We start from the raw sequence: 26,608 nt of genomic DNA, 5'->3' as shown, positions 1-26,608 counted from the left end.
CCCAAACATACCAGGCTCCCTTACCATGCACAGCTCCTCTGGTTAGGAAGTAGGGCCCAGCTCAGGCAGCCTTTATTGCCCTGGGACTGTCACATACAAATGGGCTGCAGCTGCTGCATCACCTGTGCTGCCAGTGCTGCCACCAAGAGTGGCCTTGTGCCATGGTGGGTGAAAGCAGCTCTCAACAGCTGTTGTTGTCTTTGTCCTTGGGAAGGTCTGGGTGCAACTGAGGCAAGAGCAACTCCCAGTTCTGGGGAGCTGGTTTCCTCTGCTTTGCTCCACTCTCTGTGTTCCTTGCTTTCTGCCAGTGCTCAGGAAATAAAGTTTGGGATGCTCATTTTGGTGTTTGGGTTGCGGGCACCTGTGGTAAGCCCAGCTGGCTCCCCTGAGCATGCTGACATAAATGGTGCACACTAGAGTTAAATGTATCTCAAATATAAAAATAAAGTTCTAATATGATGAAGTAACAGGGAAACTGTGCACCAGGGCACCCCAGCTGTCCCTGCCTGCAACTACCTGTTCCTACAGCTCAGGCTGGGTGGTCAGGGGTGCCCAAGGACATGGTTTCCTGGTGCCTTTGTTCTTGCCCTGGCCATGGGTTCCTGGTGGTGCTTTGGCTTCTGGCATTGTCTTGGGACACCAAACCTGAGAGGAGCTCTCCAAAGGGGTGTGCTCACTGCCTCTCAGCTTAGCAGCAAAAAGAAATTGCACATTAGGGCACAGGCTGCAGGCACTTCCAGAGATAAAATATTGTCAGCAGAGTCCAGACCATCCATCAGAATAAATGTAGCTGATGCCATGATTTATGGGACAAAGATGAAGGTTTAATCCTCCTCTCAGCAGTGCAACCTGATTTGCTACAAAACCCTGTTAAATTTTGTGGCACACGCTTCATCACTTCATTAGGAGATAGAGAGAAAACGGTTCAATGCATTGCTGAATCTTTTATGGCTGGGACTCTCCTCCCACCACTCCCGAGTGATGGGTAATCTCTCTGATCAGATCCCCAGGAAAAGACCCCGTGGGATTACAGAGCGCAGAGGCATTAACAACAGTGACAGGAAAGGAATACAATATCCCTTTAAACAATTAAATATTGATCCTGCGGGCCTGGGGTGGACTCCATCACACAGAAGGAAACACCTCTGTGAATTAGTTTGGTGACATCCATACCCTTAGATGATATAAAGGAAACCAAGATTATTTGCTTCACCTATTTTCTTAATGTTTTTTTCCCTCAATTAGAGAAATGCATCTGGTATGAACCGTGCTCGCCCCTCAGACACTTGGTGCTTGTCTCCCCAGAGCCCGCCATGCCGGGATGGGATGGACGGGCTGGGGAGCACATGGTGCTTGCTGGGGGCTGCAGACCTCAGCACAGATGGAAGGAAGAAGACACAGTGCTGTGAAGCCTGAAGAGCCCTTTAGTGTTCCCCCTCCACGGATGTCCCTCCCATGACTCCACCAAATGCTGCCCATCCCATGGGAGAGCTGGGGCTGCCCTTGTCTCAGCCCAGTGCCTGGTGGCTGCACACGGAGAAACAAAAGAAGGCAAAGAAATGTCTAAATTTAAAGTGCTGGAAAATCCAACCTTTTATTTACTACATTTTTGTGACTACATAAACGCTGAAACATTGTAACGCTGAAACATTGTAACACTGAAAAGCATGATGACATCATCACTTGCTTTTTTCTTTTTTTTTTCCTTTTTCTCTTTTTTTTTTTTTTTTTTTTTCTTTTTGCTTAGCAAACACAGCAGATGATATTGCACGGCATAAAGTGAGAACAGTAGCAAAGCTTAAAAAAAGTAACTTAAGGAAATCTTAACGCAGTACAGGAGATACTCATACCCAACCCAGGGCAATGCCTAGCGCACTGCACTCGTCATCGCTACACACAAAAATACAGAAGAAGCGCTTGACTAAGAGAGAGTGAGGAAATATCAGCAATCAACTGTAATTAGGTACAATAATCACTTAGTCTGAAATGCAGATGCAACGCATAAACTACTGCTGCTTCCTAATGGGCGAACTAAAGATGGCAGCAAAGGGCTTTAGCAAAATCTTCGCTTTGTTTTTGTTATGGGTTTTTTTCCTTTCTTTTTTTTTTTTTTCCTTTTTTTTTTTTTTTTTTTTTTTTTGGTTTTGTTCCGTTGCTCTGGAAGAACTCCCGCTTGCTCTGGGAAGATTTCCTACCCCTACGGAGCTGGGACCTGTGATTGTCTCTGTCGCCTCCCCCTGCGGCGGGAGCCGGGGGAGGGCGCGCCGGGCGGGGGTTCCGGGGGGTCCCGGGGGTCCCGGGCTGCGGGCGGGGGTGCGCAGACCCGAGCGAGTCAAAGACGAGGCTGTACCCTACATTCCCTGTTGTTCAGTTCAGGCTGCAAAACTAACGCGACCCCACAGTGAGGATGCAGTAAATGCAGAACATTCCGTGAAATACCAAACTACCGGAACAGGACAGGAAACCGCGGCTCCCTAAGCACAGTTTGTCCAGGGCTCGATGGCTCATGCTGGATTCGCAGACTAATACTTTGCCTCCCCCTCCACATGAAGCATAACTCATTGCACAGCATTAGCTCCTGTATTAAAAGCAGACACTGAGCCAATGCACAACAACAGACCATTTAATGATCCTGCATTTCAGAGCGTCTTTATTGCCCCATTTCAATACTTGAAGTATAAAAAATGTACCTAGAAAGTGTAACTTCTGACCAAAAGCTTAGACCCTGCCCTTGTCCTTCCCTCCCTCAACCCCTTCACTATCCCCTCAAAGGAAAATGAGGTACACCTGGGGTTCACCTACTGCACGGGAAAGGAAATATTTACAGCCATCACAAACTGTGTCAGTACACAACACTCATCTGAAACAGAACCTATTCTTTATGCAAAATAAAACACAGGCAAGTGGCATCCTATTCTCTGTGCCATGATGCCATCATCATTAGCTTTGCAGAATTACCATTGTCATTACCCTTTTCTTTTTGCTTTTCGACTCAAAACCGCCTTGTCGCCCCTTGAGTTGTGGGGGCACCGGGGCAGGGGCTGTGCCTGGGCCCCTGGGAGGGACACAGCACAGGTCCCCCTGTGCTCACCTGCCCCCGAGGCACCACAGCTCTACCTGGATGAAGCTTCAACTTCTTGGGGGACTCAGCTGCACCCCATGGACCCTGTCCCGTCCCCTGCGGGCCCTGGCTGGAGAGCAGGTGGCCCGGTGGTGTCCCACGGGTGGCCCCAGCCCTGGAGAGCTCTCCAAGCCCGCACCATCCCATCGCCCGCCGCAAAGGCCTTCCCGTAGCAAGGATTCCAGAGTCAAGTCAGCTTTTCTCCCAAGGCCTGCGCCCGCCGCTTGCTTGCACTACCCGTGCGAATGGCGAAGGAAAACAAAAACTCAGCAAAATCTCTCACAAATGCCAGTGCTTTTTAAACATTAAACGACTTTTAAATTCTTTGGATGTGTGGGTCTCACCCACAAAGCAACCTTTCTAGAAAAAAGACAAATAAATTAAAGGAAAAACACACTAATAATGCCTTTCTGCTTTCTAAGTGACGAAAGTACTACCTTGAAACACTCATTTTGGCATGTACAAGTTGGGGGGAAGGGAGGCCTGGAGGGGGTAACCTGGCAGTGTTTGTAACACAGGTGGAAGTGCATGCCAAGACAAGGCTGAAGATACACCCTGCAGTCAAGAGAAGCACTCTCCTTCAGTTCATCTCGGCATCAAGAATGAAAAGATTGTAACATAAAGCTTTGGCCATTTTTGAATCTACTATATACAAATTTTTTTTTTTAAAACTACATAGTCATAAATTAAAGCAGTGATTAAATAAGTGTATACAAAATGTAATTAAATTAAAAGTCACAGCACATTATAGAGAAAAAATAGGAACCATTTATCACAGCAGAGAATATTTTTTTTTTTTACCCTGTGAAAAGAACATCAACTAGCAAACACAAAGCATCCTAGTTGAAACAAAAGTAATCAAAGCCATGTTTCCCTTTCTTGCATTCATTGCAAACAGCGATCTTTACCCACTTTGAAACATTCCCAGGAATAAGATCTTCCTTGAGTATAACAGAGAAGTTCTGCCCCAAAAAAAAGGAAAAAAGAAGAAACCCAAACCCAAACCAAACAATATAAAAGGAATATACAAACAAAACAACCCCTACAAAATAAATAAGAATTATAAAGCTTTTTTTTTAAGTAACCTTAACAATTATCAAACTAGTAAGTTCTGCCTTATCACATAGACTCTCTATACAACATAACCCTAAAGATTTATTACTATGAGGTATTTGGAGGAATTGGTAAAAGCGATGCACGGCCTGTCTGGGCTGAGGGACTCAAGCTGCTTTGGGGGAAAGAAGAGGGAACCTTTGGTTTGTCAGCAAGAAAGTGGAAAAAATCATTTTCCTTTGGTATCAAAGAAAGTTTCATTGCATGGTTGCACGGCAAAAAGCACCACGGTGAAGAATTATTCCTTTTTTTCATTAGTGGCCTTTCTAACAGGCTGAGGTATTCAAAGAGTATAAGGTGAGAGATAAAGAGGTCAACAGCGGTTTAACACTTTGGTTCAAGCAAGGCACTCGTCCTATGAGTTTACAAAGTTTGCAACATGTTTGCCTAGAGCTTTATTATTATTATTATTATTATTATTATTATCCTTATCATCGTCAGTAGTAGCAGTTGTAGCAAGAGAAGTATTCGTAAGGTTATTAGCATTACCACTAAGAATGAAGACAAGGTTACACACTGAGTGAAGGTGGGGAGGGGGGATCAGGGGAATGGGGGTAAGAAGGAGGATGAGTTCCCTTTCCAGACCAAGGCCGTGCATGAAAAATCTTTGGTATTCTTTGGTATCATCAATGTGATTAAAATCACCAATGGAAATCGAAGTGAGGTAGCGTCTTTGGTTCACACTATAAATAGTAGATCTTTACACACTTTTTTTTTCTTTTTTTTTTCTTTTTTTTTTTAACACGTGGAAGTAGCTATTCCTTACCTTTTGCTTCTTTGTCTTTAGCAAATAGTTACCAAATGTATTGTAAAGCTAACCACACCACAATAATAAACCAGGAGGCTAAGCAAAGTCTCAAAATTAGCCCCTGGGCCTTTGAATGCACCCAAACGCAGTGAGATAGAAAAGGGTAAGTGCTTTCTCTTTGTTTGCTAAATGCATAGTTTTCATCCCTATGTACAAAGGAGGAGGAAGAGGAGGATAGGAGGAAGAGTAGTAGAAAGAAGGACTGTTTTGGGGGGTAAAAATGTCTTGTTTACAACTCAGGTGAGGAGAGGTGTCCTAAGACTCTTTGGTATAAGCTCAGCAGTGTTTCCGAGCCCTCTGGGCAGCAGCAGCCCCTGGGGCAGTGCCCACCACCACCACGTCCTTATCCTGAAATCTCGGGAGAAGAACGGTGCCCATGGGCAGCCCTGGGGCTGGTCTCATGCCAGGGCAGCCCTGGCCACTCAGCTGCTCGGGAATTTGCTCCTGGCACTGGTTGTGCAGGAGCAACTTCTCAAGCGAAAGCCCCGTTGCTGGCTGGCTCGCTCTGGTTGGGTTTGCTTTACCTGAGTAAGGAGAGGAGGCTGCGGCCCTGGGAAGCCATGCAGGGCTAACGGAGTGGTGTGGGTCGGTCTGAATGGGAATTTTTTTGTTTAGTTTTTGGTTTTTTCCTTTTTGTTTTTGTTTTTGTTTTTGTTTTCCTGGAAATCTAATAATGCCATTTACAATGGGAATGGATGCGGACAGTTCACCTCTTGGCCAGCCTCCCCTTGTGGGTCACTGCGGTCAGTTTTGGATGCAGCCTGTGAGCTGAATGCATGTTCCTAATGCCCTCTTGCCCGTGGGGTCACCTTTGACTGAAGCCCCATCTCCTGATGCTCCCAAACTGTTTCAGGTTCTGCTCCCTCTCCTAACCCTTCCTGGCAGAGTTTTAGATGTTTTTTGTTGCATTTGAAACTGATTTTCATTTAGTCAGGAATGAAATGAACCAAAAGACTGACACTAATAGGACAGAGACAGGTTTCCTCTGCAATGTTAAACGCAGCATTAGGAGAAGCTCCCCTTCAAGGGTGCCCTGTTGAGTAATGGCACCACTCAGAGCCAGGGAGCACCAGGTAACCTGTGCATGCTTCAGTCGGTGCAGCTGGGCAGTCTGCTCAGAGGTAACACAGCTTTACAGGTAGAATGACCAGTTCCATAGTTATTTGCTTCATGTTTTGAGAGGAATCAAAGAAAAGTGTGTTCTTTGCCTATTCAGAGTATGAGGCGCATATTGCTTATGGGAAGAGTGGTTTGTTCCTAATGGCTTATAGAAAACCAAAAGGTTTATATATACTTAAACAGACATGTAAAAAAACCAAAACACTTAAAATCTATAACTTGTGCATCAGTTTTAGTGTGTGTGGACATGTGTGTGCACATGTATACATACATACACCCCACAAAACCGTGTGTGCATGTACATATACACAGTCCTACTTAGGGGCTTGCATGTGTGTGTATCAGAGATCCTGAAATTGCATATTGGGTGCAAATTTAATGCTGGTATGAAAGTTCTCTTTGGTTTCAGCAAGTAGTCTATAAAGACAATACAATGAAAATACTAAAAAATGCGGCAATGTACTTTGAATTTCCCTGCATTTTTAAATTCTCAAGTTTTAAATAAATAAGGCTTTCTTTTCTAAACTATAGGTACGTTACAAAGCAGCGTTTGCTGGAAAAAACTAAACCGTTAGTTATCACTGTCCTTTATTAACCTTGCACTAGTGAGACTGCATTCATAAGGTACTTTATAGGTGAGCTTACTAATGTTTCCATGTCAATGTCTCCGTGGGGATGGAACACTTCAAAAGAAAGCTTGCTAAAATTGAAGGTAAGCTAGAGACTCAAAAAACTCCTAGATCAGATTCCGTTTGCCTAGACTATTGCTTTGTCAGTCTTAAAGTGGGTTTAACATACTGAAATATGGAGAAATATTCGATACCAAAAATCTTGGGTTTATTTTACTTTATTTTAATAAAGAGATATTTCATCTGTAGTCTAAACACTTTGTGGAAATTACCTGTATATCCTGAACCTTGACTAGACCCTGTCCTCTGGGGAAGTAACTGGTGCTACAAAGTTGCTCAGCTTTGGTGTCACTGGTATTTTGAGTGGGCTTCATCCCCTAAACCAGTATCTGCTACAGTTAGTAGTGTTTGGATTCTAGTTTACCTTGAATTTTCCTTTTTCTTTTCTTTTTTTAATTAAAAAAAAAAAGGGTTGTAATTGAGATTACCTATTTCTAGTCCTTGCATTGGGCCTATGACTGCATATTTGGTTACTTTGGAATTTAATATACCTAGCGTAATTACTACAGTAATTTAAAACACCGGTTAGAAATCTAACAGGCACATGTATGGTTTTAAAAGTCTATTTTCCCCTTACACTAAAATTTAATACGCAGATGTTCCACGCTTTTCTTTTTAATTTTATCAGAGTAGGAATGGGATGATTTTTCTCCTATGAGTCTGTTAGCAACAGAGCCTATAAAGCTTTTCAGCTACAAACTTTAAACTATTTCATGCATTATCCTGACTAATAGATGAGCAAGAAAGAATGCATGGGACAAAAGCTCAGCCTGCTACACACAGATACAAAGCCACAAAACATCAGGCTGTATCTCAGTATCATGGGAATTTTGCTCTTGACTTCAGAGGGATCACAATTTCTCCTTCCAAAAGCACTACTAGAGCTCCTCTTGGAGCTCTTCCCACCAACATTAACTGATGTTGTACCACTGTTTTCAACAGGAAAAGACCACAAGCCTTCAAAGCTATTACTATTCCTTTGCCTAGTAAAGTCAATAGGTAAAAAAAAGCTCACTAATGTCAATGAGTATTGATCAGACACTGAGCCCTGTGGTTTTGCATCTCTCAATTCGCTTCATTTTTGCATACTGAGTGCCTCAGGTCTCCTGTTCGCAGGCTAGATGGCAGAGCTGAGCCACACTGAAATACAGCGCACGGTCCGCGCCGGGCTTGCAGCACTGCCAGCCTGGGAGAGCGCCTGGGGATGCAGCGCGGCGGCTCCCGCAGCCTCAAGCACGGCCGGAACACGCGGCTCCTTCTTTTTGCTCCCATTGAAGTCAGTGACAAAAGGGCCCACTGAATTCAACGGAAGCAGCATCCCATCCTCAGTACCTCTGCTCTGCCAGGGGTGCGATCTCCTCGGGTGACATTCTTTCTTGCCAATCATGGAAAGAAACGATAATGTGGTTTTACTAATTGCAAATAACAGTCTTGATTACAAGTTTTATGTGTTATACAGTTAGATTAGTTTATACCTATAACTCTACATAGTATTTTGTGTAAAAATAGCTTTGGAATATTAAAATCATTGCAATAAAATACCTGCAATATAATTATTAAATGTGTTCTTTGGTAGCTAGTCGATTTTTTTTTTTATGGATGGAATAGTTTTCCTTTTTTAAATCTGAACATTCCTTAACAAACAAAGAGAATGCACTGGTTTAGGTACCATTCAAAATTTCTTTGCCTAGTTTGAACTTGTTCCCGGGCATTGCACCGGTTTAAGTTCAAACTGTGAAACAGCAAAAATCACACTACCGTTCAAAGGAATTCAGACGACTCCACGCTCTGTCAGCTGTGCCATGGCACAGCCCTCTCTGAAGACCAGCCCTGACTAAGTCCCTAACCACCGGTGTGTACGCAGTACAGATACACTATACACCTTCATGGCGATTGCTGTGGAAATGAAGAGCTGTATCCAAAGAGATGTCCGTTCAATGACAGGAAATCACTATGCTCCAAACCACTAAACAGCCAAGTACAGTGAAGATGATAATGGGCAAAGGTGTAAGACCAGTGGTCTATTTCTCTTCTCTTTGCATTCTGTTTCATTCCCTCCGTTTCACTTTCTTCTTCCTCTCTGTTTTTTCGCAAGTCGTCATCCTACTAAAGTGTGTGTCTTAGAACAAAGTCATAATGCAGGTGAAATAAGTCTTTGGTTTCTTTGGACTTATAAATATTTTTTTTTCAAATAGTTCTAAGTATAAACCTGCTATTTTGAGGTCCTGGTCTGTCTTTATTTATTTATTTATTTATTTATTTTTAAAGCTTTTCCACCGAGGTTTAGTTCGTGGTTATTCCTTCATGCTTTGGTACAAGTGCTTGATGAAGAAGATGAGTTGCCTGAATTGGAGCTGCCCTCGTCTTGCCACTTATCCAGACTCCTCCTCCGTGCATTCATGAAAAAGTTGCTGACGGTGCTCAGCTCCAACCCGAGCTGCTGGGAAATGGTGATTTGTAATTCTTTGGACGGACGCTTATTTTCCTTGAATATTGCATGTAGAGTTCGACGCTGGACATCAGTGAAGACCAACCGAGGCTTTTTGGGTGTATTCCCTCTATCCTTCCCGTGCTCTTGTTCTTTCCTCTTGCACGCTGCAAGAAAGGGGAGGACAGTTAGAGAGGGCTGGCAGAGGAGCACATGGGCACACAGCACAGGACAAACTAGGGAAAAAGGACCATTCATGTCAGCTTCCAAATTTGAAGAGGATGTGAGACACTGAATTTTCTAACTCATTGTAAACTATAAAAAATATGAGGAATAAAAGTTAGAAAATACCTTTGGTTTTGTCTGTTAAAACTCAGCAAATTCTACTACTGAGAGTTTACATTTTGAAAGCACCCACTAGTGCTGGGAATTTAACTATTTAATATCTCTATGAGGTAGAGTGGAAATTCACTGAACTCTAAAGTCAACCTTGTCTGTATTTTTTACCTTCACTAGTTTCTTTCAATTCATTTCTGTAGCTTTTTGCTGACTAAGGAATAAAGAACTGTGAGAAACCAGGGTACTGCAGGCCAGATGTATTCTGAACAAAACAAACATACTTTTACATGAAAAACAATGGTGTAGTAAATCTTATTTATAGAATTGCACCTTATTTCATCTCTCATCCCTCCTTTCCATTTCAGAATGTTACTTTGTTCTAAATTATTGAAGGCTGCTTGCAATTTGCCTTCCTTGGGAGGACAGACTCCTCTGTCTCACTTTCAGAAGTATCTGAAGTTGCCTGTTTCCCCTTTTTTTTCTCTAACGATGTCCTCTAATAACAACTGAGAGATGTATTTCTGAAGGTAATATGAATGTTCTATTTCTGTGCTTGTCTAGTCCTGGTTTCTGTCGAGACCAGTGCTGATCGTGTGAAGAGTTTTGTGCAGTATCTCCACCTATTCCATGGTTATTGGAATGAAAACAGCAAATTACTTTACAAAGGTTCTTCCTATAAATCCTATTGTTACCAAGGGCCAGCCTGCTCTAGGTAACAAAACTGCTCAAGGGAGAGGTGCAAAAGTACTCATCCACCTTTTGTACTTGAGAAACAGGAACTGCTCAGATCAGGATCCAGGAGCTGAAAGGGCTCCTTCTACTGGCCCAAGGAAACCAAGGGACCAAGACACCAGTGGCTCAGCCCCCTTTGAGGAGAAGCTTTTGAAGAGCTCCCTAACAATATATATTCCAGCTACACGTTCTTTCATAAGCAATGACACATCAATCAAATAGACTGGGATGCCAAACTCATATCTTCAAGAGTTATTTTTATCTGAAAACCTTTGAAGAATGCTTTGAAGTTACATCCTGACCTCTAAAACTGTGGAGCTTCTGGGCTTAAAAACAGGTTTCCTCACGCATGCAAGCCCCTGCTGAAGTCAAACTACTGAATTCACGGTGGGGATTGGTGCCTACCAAAATAATCTGCATCCCCACTGTAAGTGAACACCGGCAAATTGAGAGTTAAAAATAATTTTGCAAGAATAGTCTGTCATTTACTGACAAATATTAAGAATGAGGAGCAAAGAAGATACCAACAGCATCTCAGTCTTTTATATACCTCTAACAATTTGATAATCAGAGATTCCAGGGGAAAGCAGCTGCAGGAGCTTGGCTCTGTAACAGCCTCAGCCTCCAGCTTTGACTGCCCCTTCTAACAAGCCTAGTGCTTAATTTCTGCTCATTCTGGTTTACACCTTCCTTTTTCAAAGACTAAACAAATTACATCTTCCACCCAGGTACTCTGTCCAGATCATAATTTGTCACAAAATCCTAATGGCATAAATAATGTGATCTGAGTCAGTGCTGTGCAATCCTTCAGACTGAATCATCACATCCCAAATGACAGTCACAGCAGTAGGTACAAAGCTAGCTCAATTAGCCATGTGAGCCTCTGTGGCTTCAATCACAAACTAGTACATGAATTCTCTGAAATAGTACAGAATAACAAAAAAACAACCATCTGTTATGAAACTAGCTTGCATAACTCATTGTCTTCCTGAACTTGTGCTCACTTCCTGAAATATATTATTTCTGAACAATTATTTCCTTAGAAAATGTCCCAAGAGTTACAATATACCTTGTTTCTCAACTTCAGTTGTATCAAAGACCTCATGATTACTGCTAGAGACATCATAGAAGTAAGAAAAAAGTGCTCACTGCTGAGGAGAAAAAGAATAAAACCTATCCAGTATATGATACAAGTAAGCCCATTTTAGTATTTTGTGAATAAAATTTCAGTTTTCTCAAGCCCATCAGAAAGGGAGCATTGAGGTTCCCATGGTGCTCCCCATAAAAGCTGCAAGCCACCCCTTCCTACTGCAGACCAGAGTGAGCTTTATTTTTTTAAGAGACTGTCATGTTGGATTGTTGGTTTCCTCAGGCTTGGTTCACTGCTGGTGGGAACAGCTGGAGATACACTCTGGCTTAGCCTCTGAAATAAGCCAGTTCTTGTCTTCCCATCCAAGTTGGAGCAATTCTACTTCATGTTCAGGACCAATGATGCATTGGTTTAGAGAGAGAGAGACCGGCTCAGTTGCAATGTGGGACTGTATCTGAGACACAGAGACCCACATGGCCTGGGTTCAGTCCTCTCCGGACACGACACACCCATCCCAGTGGGTAACGTTGGGGCTGCCCAGCACAGACACCCAGCAGAGCCCAGCTTAGCCTTGATCCTCCCACCCCCTTGGTGCCTGCTGAGCCACATGCTGCAGCCGTCCCTGCCCAGCACTGCTTGCAGAGCTCTATTCCACCTCGGGGAGACTGGGAACACCTTTGGTATCTGGATAATTTTCAGGCAATGCAAAAGTCTTTTACTTCTCAGCTCTATTCCCATTAGCATTTGCAAGAGGCAGATTGAGGGCAAAAACTTTCCAATATGCTCAGTTGTTCCAAGAGCCCTTGCAGACAGCACTGCCAGGCCTTGGGTTGAGAGCAGCAGGGGTGGATACCACCTCTCATCTTTTGCCTTGTCCAGACTCAGGAATATTAATAGCACTTAAAAATAAATAATGGCGATAATGAAAAACCGTAATAGGGTTTCCTTGCAATCGTTTTCCCTGCACTGGAGCCAATCAATTTTAATAATAAATTGTAGCTTTCAGCTTGCCAGAGAACAAATGTACACCATGGGATAAAATCTGCTCCAACGTGAGAGTGTATCCAGAGCGGGCACAGAGACCAGCCAGCTCACACTGCGAGGGTGGACAAACTGGGGCCATCCAGCCCACTGACAGCAGCCTGAGCCAGGTCACATTCAGGCACAGCAGCTATGCCTGCTCTGTCCAGGTCCTCCCCTCATGCCAGAGAGGGTGTCTGCTGAGGGCAGGCTCCAGAGACATCAACTGAAACAATTTTTGGAAAAGCACCAGAGCTTGTCTTCACAACACTTTATCACATACTTCATCTCGGTTTTACTTCATGTAGGAGAAGATAATAGCAGTAATTTGCATTGATGTCCTTCTATTGCCCCTTCCCTGAGCACTGTGAACAGACCCCCTCCCACAGCACAGACACTGAATTCAGGTGCTTTGTGGGGTGCTGTGCTCCCCAGAGGGGTGCACCTCTCCCACAGCAACACCTGCTTGCAGGCTGCCCTCGCTCCCTGCTGCAGACAGCCCTGCTTTGTCCCTGGGCTGCCCTGCCTGAGCAACGCTCCATGTGATGCCTTTTGAAAATGCCTTTATGAAAATCTTGTTAGGAAAAAAGCAAAGTAGAGGATAAAGTCACCCTGACTCTGGCAACACATGTGCAGATATGACAATGTAATATTATCAGTGCCAGAAGTAGCCTTATAAATCCACTGCTGAACTCTGGCCTCTTCCAGTCACTTCCATCTTCCTCTGCCCTGAGCAACAGAAATTTTTGACACTCGCAATTCTCCTGACACAGTCCATCAATCTATTTTTGTCTCCCTTTGTTCCTTCTAAGTCACCCGAGGGATTTGGTCAAGTAAACTTGCCAAACCTTGTAAGGTCTGTACATCTCATTGAGGCCCAGCTGCCTGTGCCTGGTGCAGATTTGTGATCTCACCTCTGCAGTTTACTGATGGTCTTCTGCAGCACCTGGCTGTGTGCAGCACAGTGGGATCAGTCCTGCTCTGCTAGAGGTGTGATCAGAATTGTGTCCCCTATGAAAATGCACTAATTGCATCTTTAAGTTGAGACAGTGAAGAGGATATTTTGCCCACCTGTGATGTGAACTACACTGTTCAGTCAGTCTAAAAGTCAAGATTACAGTAAGCTCAGGTGTTAACCCTGACACTTCATCTAGTCTTTCCTCCCTAGAGGGTGGATTTTTTTAAAATCTGAGGCAAACCCCCTGATTACCATAAATCAATTTTCAGGAGCACTTGGTGTGTACATGTGTGCCTAGCTGTTTCTGGCAAACACAAGTTTTCCTTCCTGAAAACCAGAAGCAAAGAATGAAACTGGTAATACTCTCAATAAAACTGATATCTGCTGGTTTGGTTTGGGCATGTAATAAAGTATCGCCACAAGTTCTGCTGGCTGCTTTTCTGGAAAACTGGCACTGGAGCAGGGGAAACAACAAGAGAAAATTCTACTCGGGCAAACCCTGCTCCAAGCCCTGTGGCTAGTGTTGATGGCAGAGGGCAACTCTCCCTGTGAGAGGCATTGCTCAGGGGGTGGCCCACCATGGTGCCACCACTGAGCATGCAGACAGTGAGGAAAAAGGTGGATTTGAGTGGTTTCAGACCTGGCACTGGCAGAGCTGTGCCCTTACAGGCACACCGACAGGCACTCCAGGGGTCACAGTGCTCACCAGCTGCCCGCAGCAGTTCCTGCAGCTCCAGGACAGGTGCACACAATGGCCAGGGTTGGGTTTTTGTCTGTACAGAGTGGCTGGAAGAGGAGCAGGGATGCAGCACAACAGGAGGGGAGTGTGCCTGCCTGAGTGCACCACAGCATGGCATCACAGCTGCTTTTGGAAGGGAAGGGTAGAGCCCCACTGGTACCTTAGCATGAGTCTCACCCTGTGAAGGAGGAAGCCAATTCCCACGGTGGGTCTCTGCTTTCAGGGAGCCCTTTTCCCCTCTGTTTGCACACAGAGTGGGTCCAGACCAGCAAAGTCTGGACACCTGCACAATAATGTCTCCAGCCATGCCGAATTCAGAGCCTGTTGACATGGAGAGGAGACGTGTGCTGGCCACCAGCAAGGGATACAGGACCTTTCACCCTGAGGTGAGGGGCCACATTTCCAGCTCTGGCCTAGGTCACTGCTGACCACAAGCCATTATTACTTGATGGCCATCGAGTGCCCTGTATGAGATGATGCAGTGGTCTTGGTTCAGCTCCCTGTGAGCAGGTTCACACCATGCTAATTTCCATCACATTTCACGCTGTTTGACACCAATTAGTGCTGTGGTTGGAAGGTTGAGCTGGACACTGTGGGCAGGAGGAGTCTGTAGGAAAACATTCTGTTGCTGAAATGTTCATTTTGGGGGACAAAGAGAATGACTGTAGTCTCAGATCTGTCTTCCTGAGGATGCACTTTCTGGTTGCTTCACATCAGAAGGTAAACTCAACACAGAGCTCTGGGGTCTTCACCACCACCCTCCCTTGACTCCTTTAGCTTTGAGGACTATCTCACCCTTAGTCTTCATGAGCATTATACTTGCTTCAGACAGGCAGGAATAAAAAACCAACTGCTTTATCCTTCTCTCAAAGACTCCAGTATGAGGTTCCTTGAAAGCAATGGGGAGCTTACAAGCCAACAGCTTCATCACTGTGGGTTCAGAGCAGTCATCCTTTCTGTGAGTGGGAAAACATCAAGAAATGATGCAGTCCAGCTCAAAGAATTGTCAACAAAAGCCCTGCATTTCTACATGTGCCATAGTAGAGACAAGGAGACATATTTTAGGCTGACTTGAGAGAGTTTTCAGAAGTTTTGTGATGATCATCTTTTCTCCCTTCTCTTGCAAAACCTAGTTTTTTAGTTATCCAAACTTCATGTGTACAGGACTGTCTCAAAAACATAAAAAGCTCTTCTAGAAGTCTCTCCATATGTGTATTTTCTAATATATCCTGTATCAGGTCTATAAAGGCTGAGACTTGACTCAGCTACAGTCTGAACTGTGTCTACACAGGAATCTCTAAATCATCTGCTTCCAGTTTTGAAACATCACACAATATCCAATAACATTTTTAGAGAGGGAAAATTCTTCACTGGTACAAACTAGAGGGTATCATGGAGAATATTCTTCTGAAGGAGGTTCTAACTTCAGGTGGAAAAGGCACCAGTATTTCCATAGGAGGCTGAAACTGCTTAAGGACTTTGGCCACCAAAGATAGCCCTAATCACACTGGCTACAACAGCTCAGTGGAACAAGTAGCCAAAAGTTTATGGTAAATTCATGGTGGCAATAATATGTAATCAAGTGTGCTAAGTTCCATTCTTATCATGTGAATGACACCTCTGGAGTGTGCAGAGAGACACACAAATGACAGGTAGATGAGGGTAGATGTCACCACATGAACTAAATCCAAGCAAATCTGTTTGACCTGAATGAATAACTGCAGCTGCTGAGTGACATTCACTCTGATACGTCACCATTTGGTGGTCCCCTGCACTGCCCCATCCTTCTTGTCACTGCCTCGGGGCTTTCAAAGGTATTTGGAAAATGGAATCCCTCTGGAAAGGTGCTGCAGGAGACAGTCTCCACACACAGGGGCAATTTGTGGCCATGTGCTCCTGCTGTAGCAGGTAGCAAACAGCTTTGATGCTTCAAAGAGCATTCCCAAAAGCTTGAGCCCACCATGGGATAAGGCCTTTCCCACCCTTTCAGTGATGAAAGCCCACATGGGTGACACAGGTCACTGGTTCCTTCCCAACTGATTGTTTTCCCCTTCCAACTCAAGAGAATATTGTCTATTCTGAAATGTCTGAGCCCACAGGAAATTATTTCTTTTTACCCCAGCATCATTCAGCATTTTGCACTTGTTTCTCTAGTGAGTTGTATTTATGCCTAGTAAGACAGGCATAAATACAGGTGTTTCCATATACTCAGAGATCTTTTGATTTGTGCCTCAGTTCTCTGCCATCAAATCCAGGGAATACTCTTGTTGTTTCATAACATAAAGAGAGATGAACACATGTTCCTATATGAGAAGCTCACAGAATGACATCAGCCTGCCAACATACAGATCCCAGCTGAGCCAGAATGGCAAACATCTCACTCCTGTGCACTGTATTAAAATGAGTGACCTTAATTTGCTGCCCCTGGAATAATGAAGTCAGTCTGACTGAGGAGCGCTGACTCAGCATTGGGGGATTGGGGGGTTTACACAAACTTGGTGTTGATGGATCTGTAACCACTTCAGCAAGCTGAGATCACTGTTATAGAATATGTTGCTAAGTGGATCAATCAAGGCAAAGCACCCGATTTTCCTGCGGTATCATTTGAAGTAAATGTTAAATTTCTTTAGCTGGGTCTTTAGTTAACCATATTACTGTGACAAATATTTCTTTGTCTAGCATAAGTAATTAGAATTTAATCACTTAAACTGCATCTTAATTACCCCAAATGAATTGAAAGGACATTTAATAGCAAAGATTAAATTGCCTTAATGAACGATTTTTGCGACTACATCAATATTTTAATCGCGTCAGCCGGGTCCGCCCCCCCTCCCATGCCACGCCGCAGCGGCACAAGCAGCCCCCGGCCGCTGGATGGCCCCCGCTCCCCGCCGCCCGCGGGAGGCGACGCGCACCGCACTGTGCGCTCTGCACCGCACCGAACCGCTCCGTGCGCTCTGCTGCGCATCGCACCGCGCCACGCCGCATCCCATCGCACCGCTCCGTGCGCTCCGCACCGCTCAATCCCATGCGCTCCGCACCGCATCGCTCCGCGCCTCACCGCTCCGTGCGCTCCGCGTCGCACCGCACTGCCCCGCGCCCCACCGCTCCACTCCGCGCCGTGGGCTGCGCAGTGCACCGCATCGCACCGCGCCACGGGCTTCGCACCTCATCTCACCGCACCGTGGGCTCCGCACTGCATTGCACCGCACCCCATCGTATCGCATCGCATCGCACTGTGCGCTCCGCACCGCGCCGTAGGCTCCGCACCGTGGGCTCCCGCCCCGCGCCGCGAGGTCTGCATCGCCCCGCACCGAGCGCTCTGCAGCCACGCTGCCGCTCCGTGCCGCTCCGTGCCGCTCCGTGCCGCTCCGTGCCGCTCCGTGCCGCACCGCTCCACGCCGCCCCGCCGGAGAGCGCCAGCCGCTCCGCAGCGTTCCGCTCCGCACATCCCAAGCTGGAACATGCCGTCCGCCCCGTCCGCCCCGTCCGCCCTGCACCTGCCCGCTCCGCTCCTCAGCCCGCTCCGCGCCGCCTCACACCTCCCAGCACCGTCAGGGAGCGGCTGCCCCGCCCCGCCCCTCCCCGGGAGCCCCCGCAGCCCCGCCCGCCCATCTCCCGCCTGCGCGGGTTCGTGGGACGGACCTGGGCGCGGACACCGGCTCCGAGGGACTGAATTTGCCCGCGGGCCTCCGAGGCGCCCGGGAGAGGGCTCGGCGTCAAGTTGGGTTATTCTGTCCCTTCCCGTGGTCTCAGCCCGGGGCTCTGCTGCAGCCGCCGAAAACGGAGTTTCTGAGCGATTGCAAGTCTGTTGCAAAACCTTCACTGGAACACTGAGGGTTGAACATAGTGAAAAACCTGGGCTTCTTCCCTGGTTCCGTTCCTAAGGACCTGACTGCCGGCTCCCGCTTCCCCAGTTTTTAAGTCCTCGGTTAATTCCAATATATTCAAAATAACGAAATATGTCTCCAATGAAAAATAAATGTGTCAATGATGACATAAAGGAGTTCATCCGTTTTGGGGGGCATCGGGGCAGCCGTATGGCAGCCTGTGCCGGAAATGGGTTGGAAAGGGGCCTGCGGGAAACCCGCCCTCATTAACTGCACCACCTGTAGGTCCCCTCTTACCGACAGGTTTGTAATGCATGCGACAACGTTTGCATTCTTCTGTATCCCAAAATATCCAATATCTGAGCGCGGGCTCACTTCAGCGGCTTCTGCACCCAAGAACTAAGGAAGAGTGCCCCGCACCATCTGATTTAATACTTTCCGCTATCTGAAGCTGCAGCATTTCTAGCTCTACCAGTCAGCACCCGCACACGCCAGAGCCCCGCTCCGCATCCCGCAGCAGCTCGCGGTGCTGCCGCGGACACCAGAGGAACAGCATCCATCCATCGTGCTTTAATTGCCGTTTAGGCTGTACAGAAAATGTCACCACTGAGACTTCCTATCGCCCTAAAATGGGAAAAAATGAAAACTACTGTTGAGCTAATAAATTGTTGCTATAAATTAATCTTTCAGCATCATAAAACTGACTTCTTCTTAAGCAAAACGGCTCAAGTCAGCTGCATTTCCAAAGAGAGTCCGAAAGAATCGGTCACGTCTCTGTCCGTGTATGATTAATCCAGATAGATTTATGTTTGAAACGAGAATCAGCGTTTATCGATTTGACCATGGAAGCACCCGACACACTGCCACGCTGAGTCCCGCTCAGTCCTCAGGAAAAACTACCCTCGATGCCTGTAGTCTTCAGGTGAAAGTCACCAGCAAATCAGCAACAGCTCCTGCGCTTCAGCCACCTTAGGACTCACTCGAAACTAACTTGTCCCTTGTGTGGAGCTTATGCGAACCCTTCGGCTACACCTGTGGTTTAGTGCCAGGTACAGGCAAACCCAGACGCATACCTGGCCTGCGGCTTTCCATATGATTTTGTTTCAATCCGACTATCGCGCTCCTTTCCGGCTGTGTAAAATGCAGACCGCGCACGCCAGCACCCAGCTGCAGCACTGGCAGCGCCCGTGATCCCCCACCGGTGGCACCTGCGGCGGGCACAGTCCTTGCGCCACGCACCCCTCCTCTCCTCCTGGGGCATCCCTACCCCTCTGTCTTGCAAACTACCGTGCTGGGGGGAGCTCGCTTCTCCTCTGGCCACGCACCCGTTCGAAGGGACCCATCCCCAAACAGATCCCCTCCAGCCGCCCCCACCGCCGCAGCGCGGCCGCCCCCGCGGGCAGCCCGCCCGCTCAGTGCTTTGCGCCCCGCGGCACTAACTGCCGGCTGCCGCTGCGCATAATCGAGGCGATGTTGCTCCCCGTCGGGGCCGGCAGCCGCGGGGCAGCTCACCAAGCACCTGCGCCCGGGCTGCGGGCGGCCCCGTCCATGAACTGGGAGAGGGGGCTGGCCTGGCCGCGGCCCGCTCGAGGCTCGCCCAGGAGCGGGGCCGCCGGGGCGGAGGCGGAGCCGGTCCGGAGCGCGGCCGGTCCATGCCGGAGATCGCTGTCCGCGGTGCTGAAGCCAGGCCGGGCCGCGCTCCCGGGGAACTCGCGGACGTGGCCCACAGCGGGCCCTCCGCCCGCAGCGCTGCCCGGACCCATCGCCTCCCGGCCCGGGGAGCCAACGCCGCCGCCCGGTGCAGGAGGGGTGCCCGGTCCGGCGGGGCCGCTTCCGCCCGCCGGCGGTCAGTAGATGGCGCAGAGGCCCCGGGAACAGAGGGGCGACGATCGAGGGCTGCGGGGGACGAGGTGGCCCCGGCCGGTCGGGGCGGGCATCACGCCCACAGCTCGGCTGTGTGACCCCCGGGGCGGCCCCGGCGGTGCCCACGGGCGGGAGCGGCCCTGCCTTGAGCCTGTTTCATCTAAACGGCAGCGAGGGTGGGAGCGGGACACGGCCCCCTGGTGCCGCCCCACCACGCGGCGGGTAATTAAAACAAACAAACAAACGAACGAATGCACGAACGAACAAACAAGCAGGGGCCGAGCCGCGCTGCGGGGGCGGGGGCTGCGCGGGAAAGGGCTCAGGGCGGGCCCGGCCCAGTGCGGAGGAACGCGGCTCGCCCGGCCCCGCTCCTCCTCCTCCCGCTGGGCAAACATTAACGAAGGGCAAACGCGGCTGTAAATCAATCCCGCCGAAGGACACGGCCAGCAAACAAGTGCGTCCCAGACTCCCCTGAGTGCGCACCGGGTGCTGCGGCGGCGGGCACGACGTCGGGTCATGCCCGGGGACAGCATGGGGACTGTTCTCCTGCCCTCCGATCTCACCGGGACGGGGCACCTTTCCTCGGCACAAAACCGCTCCGGCAGCGGCGGAGCTGCCGCTGTCACCGCTCAGGGTGTGCGGGGCCAGGCTCGGCTCGAGGTGCTCGGGCCGTCCCCGCGGCGTCCGAGCGGTCCGCAGGGCCAGGAGGGGCAGTGTCTGTCCCCCGGGCCCCGGGCGCGCTCAGAGTGTCGCCAGTGAAGGCCCCGGTCGATGCCCTCCGCCTCCCTGATGCAAATACGTTTATGCAAAGTCCCCGCCGGGTAAATATTAAACAGCCCCTAATGAGGCCACAGGGGCCGGGGCGGCCCCGACCTTCCCGGAGAGCTCGGGGGCGGCGGCGGGCGAGAGGTGCAAACGGCGTCATTAGATTTCATACTTAATGTGGAAAACGCTCTGATTATTCCATCGATTTCTTTACAGTTAATTTGGTGAGAATTTCTCGCCGGCTTCCCAAGGCTTCAGCTTAGTCGGGATTCACATCGGGAGGGAGAAAGGATAGGAGGAAAGGAGGTGCAACGACGAAAAATACCAGTCAGGTCGCGGGCAAAGATGGAGCAGCTTTGGAGGAACGGACCAGTCCCCGCCTGAGCGTGGGTCCCCCATGGCCCCTTTCTCGCTGACACCCACCCTCCGTGGGGACCCGCTACGGAGGGGCCCTTCCGGACGAGCTCCCTCAGAGGTCTCATCTCAGCAAAGCGGCCACCCCCTGCAGCAGATCCTATGGAGCCGTGGGGTCCCTTATACCCCTCTCGTCCGTTCCCGAAACGTGTCTTTGCCGCGTTTCTCCCTGGCCGCTGCTTTCCCTCCCGATCTGCGGGCAGCCCGTGTGGGGCCGGCGGGCAGACGCGGTTCTAACAATAAATGGCTCAAAGCAAATTATTTTTCCTGAACAAGACGACTCGGTTTTTTCCCTTCTTTATCCCCTCTGGTTTCCTCTCTCTCACACACATACAAAAATAACCTGAAATAAATTCACCCTTATATCCCAGCAGGTTGCACAAGTGATGTACTTTTTCTTTTATTTGTATTTATTTTTTTCGGCGCCCTTTCACAGCCCTTCCAAATGTCAGTGAAAGCAGAGGGAGGGAGGGAAGACTAACAGAGAAATGGTCAAATAGATAAATATTCAGTGATAGGAGAGAGAGAGAGAGTGGGACAGACAAAGGAAAAGAGAACAGAGAAGAGAAGGGAGATGGGATGAATAAGATGGAGGCTGGAAGAGGTCAGCTTTGCAATTAGCAGTTCTGCTTACATTTCAAGAGACAGCCCAGGAAGTGTCAAGACCTCAATCCTGCTTCCATGTAACTACCAATTTTTCCTCTATTTGTCGGAGCTTCTGTAATCTGGGAGGTAGGAATCCCCCAGGGATGGCTGGAAGGGGCAAATACTCAAGATAAAGTGCTAGGCGAGACCGCGAGGCCTAAAATAAGCAGGCTCCATCCCCCGCACTGCCTCCCGGTTGTTGTCTGCAGGAAATCAGAAAAGGAAGAAATGAAGGCGGCTCTGGGTTATTTATCTACCTGATAATTCTCTAAACGCCCTGGAGTGAGTTATAATTTGGACAGTGAAATTTAATTTGCGCTGGCTGCAGTAATTTATGTTATTTTTTGATGTTCATACATCAATATCAATCGGGGCAGACTTTTTTTTTTTTTACCATTTAGTAAGATCATCGCACATTTAAAACCTGTACGAAAAATAAATCGATACTTTATGCATTTACATATAGCGGATCTCCGGCAGCGCGGGGGCGCGCAGGCTGCGCGGGGAGGGGCGGGGCGGGGGGCTCCGGGGCCGCTCCCATTGGCTGGGACGCAGCGTTATGCAAATGCCCACGTGCTGCCTGCGCCCGGGCGGGCAGCGCCGGGCGAGGCCGCGGAGCCCCCGGTACGCGGGGACAGCCCTGCGGGGCCCTGCTGCGAGCGTCCTTTCCCTCCCCCACCCGGGCTGCGAGCCCCGTTTCGCCCCGGGGAAGCCGTTTCTGCAAGGTGCCAGCTTTCGGGTTTCATCGGAAAGGGAAGGCGGAATAATGAGGCTTTGTCTCTCTAACGGGATTACCGGGATCCGTTTATGCCGAGGTGGCTGGAGGAAGGGGCGGTTTGGGGGCAGAAGCGAACAATGGGACCCTCCGGACCCGGCAGCTGGGCAGAGCACGGCCACCTCCCTCCTGCCCGGCGCTGCAACAGCTGGGGCTGGCAATGCTTCCCGGCTGGCAGCGCCAGGGAAGGGATGCCAGCAGGCTCCAAAGCGAGGGGTTGTTTCCAGTATCGATCTATGCAAATGAGATTCAGGTCGACCGAATTGTCGTAAAAATACACTCCAAATCGAAGAAAGTTCGCCTTAGCAATCGTTACGGGGATATTGGAAACACAAACTTCATCCTCCTCTCCGGGGTAGCACCAGCAAGATGAGGGTTTTCTCCTGGTGGGGTGGCTGCTGAGGAAGGGAAGGCGGAAAGGGCATTTTCTGAGAGCTCAGACCTTTCAAACTGACTCGCAGGAGTGGAAGCCGAAGAGAGCAACGTCCTCCCACCGGCGGGCACCGGGGAGGCTGACCCTGCCCCGGGCCCTTACTAGCTCTGCTTTAGGTTTCAGGAACGAGGAGGTTAGCTGAAAATAGGCACGGAGCACGCTGGTGGCCCAGCCGCATCCTCGCACGCTCGGGAAATGGTTCCGAATTCCCACCGTCGTGGTAGTCGAAAGCACAACACCAGTTGTGTTTTTGAAAGGAGAAAGATTTGGCCCTTCCCTTATTTTTGTCTGTGAAATGGATCAGTGACCTCGGCTCCAACTCGGATTGACTGTCTCACGTTCTCCAGGGACAAATTAATGGAGACCTATCACTTAATTAACAAACCCTCACTCACGGTATATTAAACGCGGGCTCTGCACCGGGAGCGCAGACGGGCGGGTTTGGGACGGCGGAGCACAGGCACGGACCGGGACGGCCATGTCCGAGCAGAGAATACGGGACCAGCTCGGAACTACACCGGGCAGCAAGTGCCGAGAGCGGGGTGAGGCTCTGGAGCAGCGAAGCCGCGACACGGACGGCTCGTCTCACGCAGAGACATCCACGCGAAACTCAAACGCCGCGGCCTAATGATAATTACAACCAGTTGAAAAGAATTAGTTAAAAAATCTAACGATTTTAACCAACAGCGGTTCTCAGCCAGCGCTCACCCGCCGGGCTCGACTCGTTCGTGCGAAACCCCTGTCCCAGCTCACCCAACCCGAGCGGGACGCTGGCCCCGAGCCCCGCCAGCCGCTGCGACCGGAGCCCACCTCCCCTGACACAAAGCAGACACATCGAACGACTCCTCTTGGAGGGGCATTATCGGGGCTTCCCCGCACCCCGTCCGTGGGCCCGGTGCGGCCCGGTTCAGCCGCCAATTCAAGCATTTCCGCCTCGCCCTCCGCGCTCCGGGCAGCGCTCCCGCCGGTGCGGCTTTCGGCGGCGCCCCATTATCGGCGGCGGGTGCGCCCCGGCCGGAGAACGGGCAGAGCGGGGACGCCGCAGTGCGCAGCCCGAGCCTCAGCTCGGCTTTGTCTGCCAGGCGGGAGCACGGCGTGCAGGAACCGGACAGTGCCGGTGCGCGGAGCCGGGAGAGGGAGCGGGGAGAGGACAGAAACGGAGCGGCGGAAGAGGGGGTCGGGGCTGCTCTTCAGGGACAGGCAGGGACTGGGGCGGCCTGCCCAGGCCCGGGGCCCCGACGCCGCCGCTGTGCCCCGACCACCCCGCAGCGGGCTCACCTGCAAGCCGCAGAGCAGACATCCGCTGAAACTCCGGCTCCTGGAGCCACTTCCACATCCTGCGGAAGGTCTCCCGGCCGGATTTGAGCTTGCTCCAGGGCTTGGGGTTCCTCAGCAGGTCTGAGAGCGTCCCTTGAGAGCGGCACAGCACCCTCTGGGCGAAGATAGCCTGGGGGATGCTGTACCGTTTGAGCTCGGTGGTGATCCTCTGAGCTACTTCTTTGGTATTGATTTCTTCCATTTGCCCTGAATTACTTCCAGTGTTGACCTGCGAACCAGTTACAGAAGGGTTTTGCTCCCTGGCAGAGCCAAGGATCTGCCCGTGGCTCTGGGCATTTAAGTGGGCATGAGGATGGTGTGGGATCCCGTTGATAGGCACCATGCCAGCGGAGGTGGGGGTGAGGTGTTGGTCGCCATGCCTGGCTAACATGGCAGGGTGGTGGGCTTCAAATCCATTTGGGGTGAGCATTTTCTCGGCGGGCATGGTGGCACTGGGGTGAGCATAGTGGGGCAGCCCTTGCTGGGAGTTGTGGATGCTCCCCAGGCCCGATCCAGACAACGGAGAGAGGCTCTGCCCCATGCCGGTAACATCCTTGTGGTAGGGGGTGTAGAGATTGTTCATAGACGCCAGACCCCTCTCGTCCCGCATGAGCGTGAAGCTGCCGCTCACGTTGCCCGGAATCCGCTGGTGGGGATGGTGGTGGTGGTGATGGTGGTGGTGGTGGTGAGGAAACTTGTCCGAGACCGTCGAGATGGGAGGTAGAGGCTGCAGAGGGGTTAACGTGGTGTAGGTGCTGCTCATGCTCATGCCGGGGGGTGTCTCGCAGGCCATGGTCATGGTGGGGTGCAGGGGGCCCGTCAGCGCGTGCTCGGGCGGCCGGTGGTGGTGGTGGTAGTCGCCGCCGTCGAGGATGGACGCCATGCCCATGGAGCGCGGGTGGGCCGGCAGGTGGCTGCCGCGGTGGGCCACCGCGCTCCGGTGGTGCGGGCTGCCGCTCATCAGGTCGGCGGCGGCGGGCACCGGCTCATGGCTCACCCCGTGCAGATCGCCGATGTTCTCCATCGCCAGCTGCGCGTTCATCGTCGGCCGTGCGGGCGGCGGGACCGCACATCTATCTGGTGGGCGGCGGGGCGTCCCGGAGCTCTTGGCGGCGGCCGGTGGCTCCCGCGGGCGGGCGGGCAGGCAGGCGCTGCGGGCTGGTGGCGGTGCTGCTGCTGCTGCTGTTGTCGGGCTGGCTGGCTTTCCCTTTTTATTATTATTTTTTTTTTTTTTTAAATTTCGTGGCAACGTATTTATTTGGTTTTTTTTTTTTTTTTGGTTTTTGGTTGTTTTTCCCCCCCCCCTCCCCCGCTGCTGGCTGGCGCCGCCGGGCCGGTCCTAGGGCCGCCGCTCCCTCAGGCCGGGCCCCGCAGCCGCGGCCGCGGCGGGTGTGTGTCCGCGTCCCTCGCCATCCCCGGCCATGGCTCTCTGTGCGGCCGCGCTCCCGCTCCGCTCCTGCAGCTGCAGCGCCGCCGCCGCCCGCACCGCGCCTGCGCGCCGCCCGGCACCGCCCCCGTGACGTCACCGCCCCTTTTAAGCGCGCGGGCCGCGCGCGGCGGCGCCCAGCGCCGGTGGTGCCGCTGCCCCGCACGGGCCGGGCGGGCCCCGCAGCCCCCGCAGCCCTCACGGCCCCCGCAGCCCCCGCCCCGGGCACAAAGGGGCCGCCCCGCCTCCCGCCGGGCTGGCGGGGAGCAGGGACACCCGCCCCGCCCCTTCGGTGACTCCGCGTTTTTCCGTGAGCGCGGAGCCTCCTCACCTCACCCGGGAGCTTCCGGCCGCCCTGCCCCGGGGCGCCCGCGGGGGCCGTGCCCGCCGTGTCCCTTCGCGCTCCCCGCGCCGTCCCGGCTGTCGCTCCTCTCAGGTGCCCCGCCGGGAAACTTCCCGCTGCCCGGCCCGGGAACGTTCATCGTTCCCAGGGCTGCACCCCGGGTCCGATCGGGGTCACCCCCGCGGCTCAGCTCCCGCACCCCCCGTCCCCGGCGATCCCGCGGGGTCCGGCCGGGCGATGCGATGGGGGGGACGCCCCCCTGCAGCCCCCGCTGGGGACCCCGAGCGTGCCCGGCGGTGCAAGGCGAGCATATGCCCCGAGGCGCCCAGCAGCCGGACATGCCGCTGGTTTTCTTTTATTTTTTCCCCCAAAAAGAAAGAAAAGGAGGCGGAGGAGAAAGAACAGAAAGCCCACCCGCCGGCCCCCCTCGTTAGCTAAGGTGCCTTTATGCTGGAAGAAAGGGCAGATGTGCCTATTGTTCGCCCATTAACAATAACGAACCACGCCGGGCAGAGTGCGGCGTGTGCGCGGCGCTGAGCGGCGGGAGGGACGGGCTGAGCCCAGCCGGGCCGAGCGGCGGGAGAGCCGCGGGGCCGCAGCCGGGCGGCACCGGGCCGGCGGCGCACAAAGGCCGCTGCCGC

At 51.1% G+C, this 26,608-nt stretch overlaps 1 protein-coding gene across 1 annotated transcript; it reads right to left on the bottom strand.

The window, feature by feature from the left end:
* Positions 1-1,564: 1,564 nt before the first annotated feature.
* ONECUT1 (one cut homeobox 1) lies at positions 1,565-25,585 on the bottom strand. The gene is made up of 2 exons (XM_050309688.1): positions 24,160-25,585; positions 1,565-9,445 (listed from the first exon to the last, which is right to left on the bottom strand). The coding sequence occupies exons 1-2, from the start codon at positions 25,238-25,240 to the stop codon at positions 9,153-9,155; spliced, it is 1,374 nt and encodes a 457-aa protein (XP_050165645.1). The 5' UTR covers positions 25,241-25,585; the 3' UTR covers positions 1,565-9,152.
* Positions 25,586-26,608: the final 1,023 nt, after the last annotated feature.

Source organism: Myiozetetes cayanensis, unplaced genomic scaffold, assembly GCF_022539395.1.
Source record: "Myiozetetes cayanensis isolate MyiCay16 unplaced genomic scaffold, myiCay2020 scf14, whole genome shotgun sequence".
In the NCBI taxonomy this organism is placed as follows: domain Eukaryota; kingdom Metazoa; phylum Chordata; class Aves; order Passeriformes; family Tyrannidae; genus Myiozetetes; species Myiozetetes cayanensis.
Note: the sequence above shows the minus strand (reverse complement) of the source record. Positions and strands in the feature narration are given on the sequence as shown.

What these genes read in the sequence shown, in the direction of transcription:
- ONECUT1 (XM_050309688.1), bottom strand. Translation starts at nt 25,240, where the DNA reads ATGAACGCGCAGCTGGCGATGGAGAACATCGGCGATCTGCACGGGGTG. An exon ending in GTCTGCTCTGCGGCTTGCAG is followed by an intron (nt 9,446 to 24,159) that starts GTGAGCCCGCTG and finishes CCTTTCTTGCAG; the next exon opens with CGTGCAAGAGGAAAGAACAA.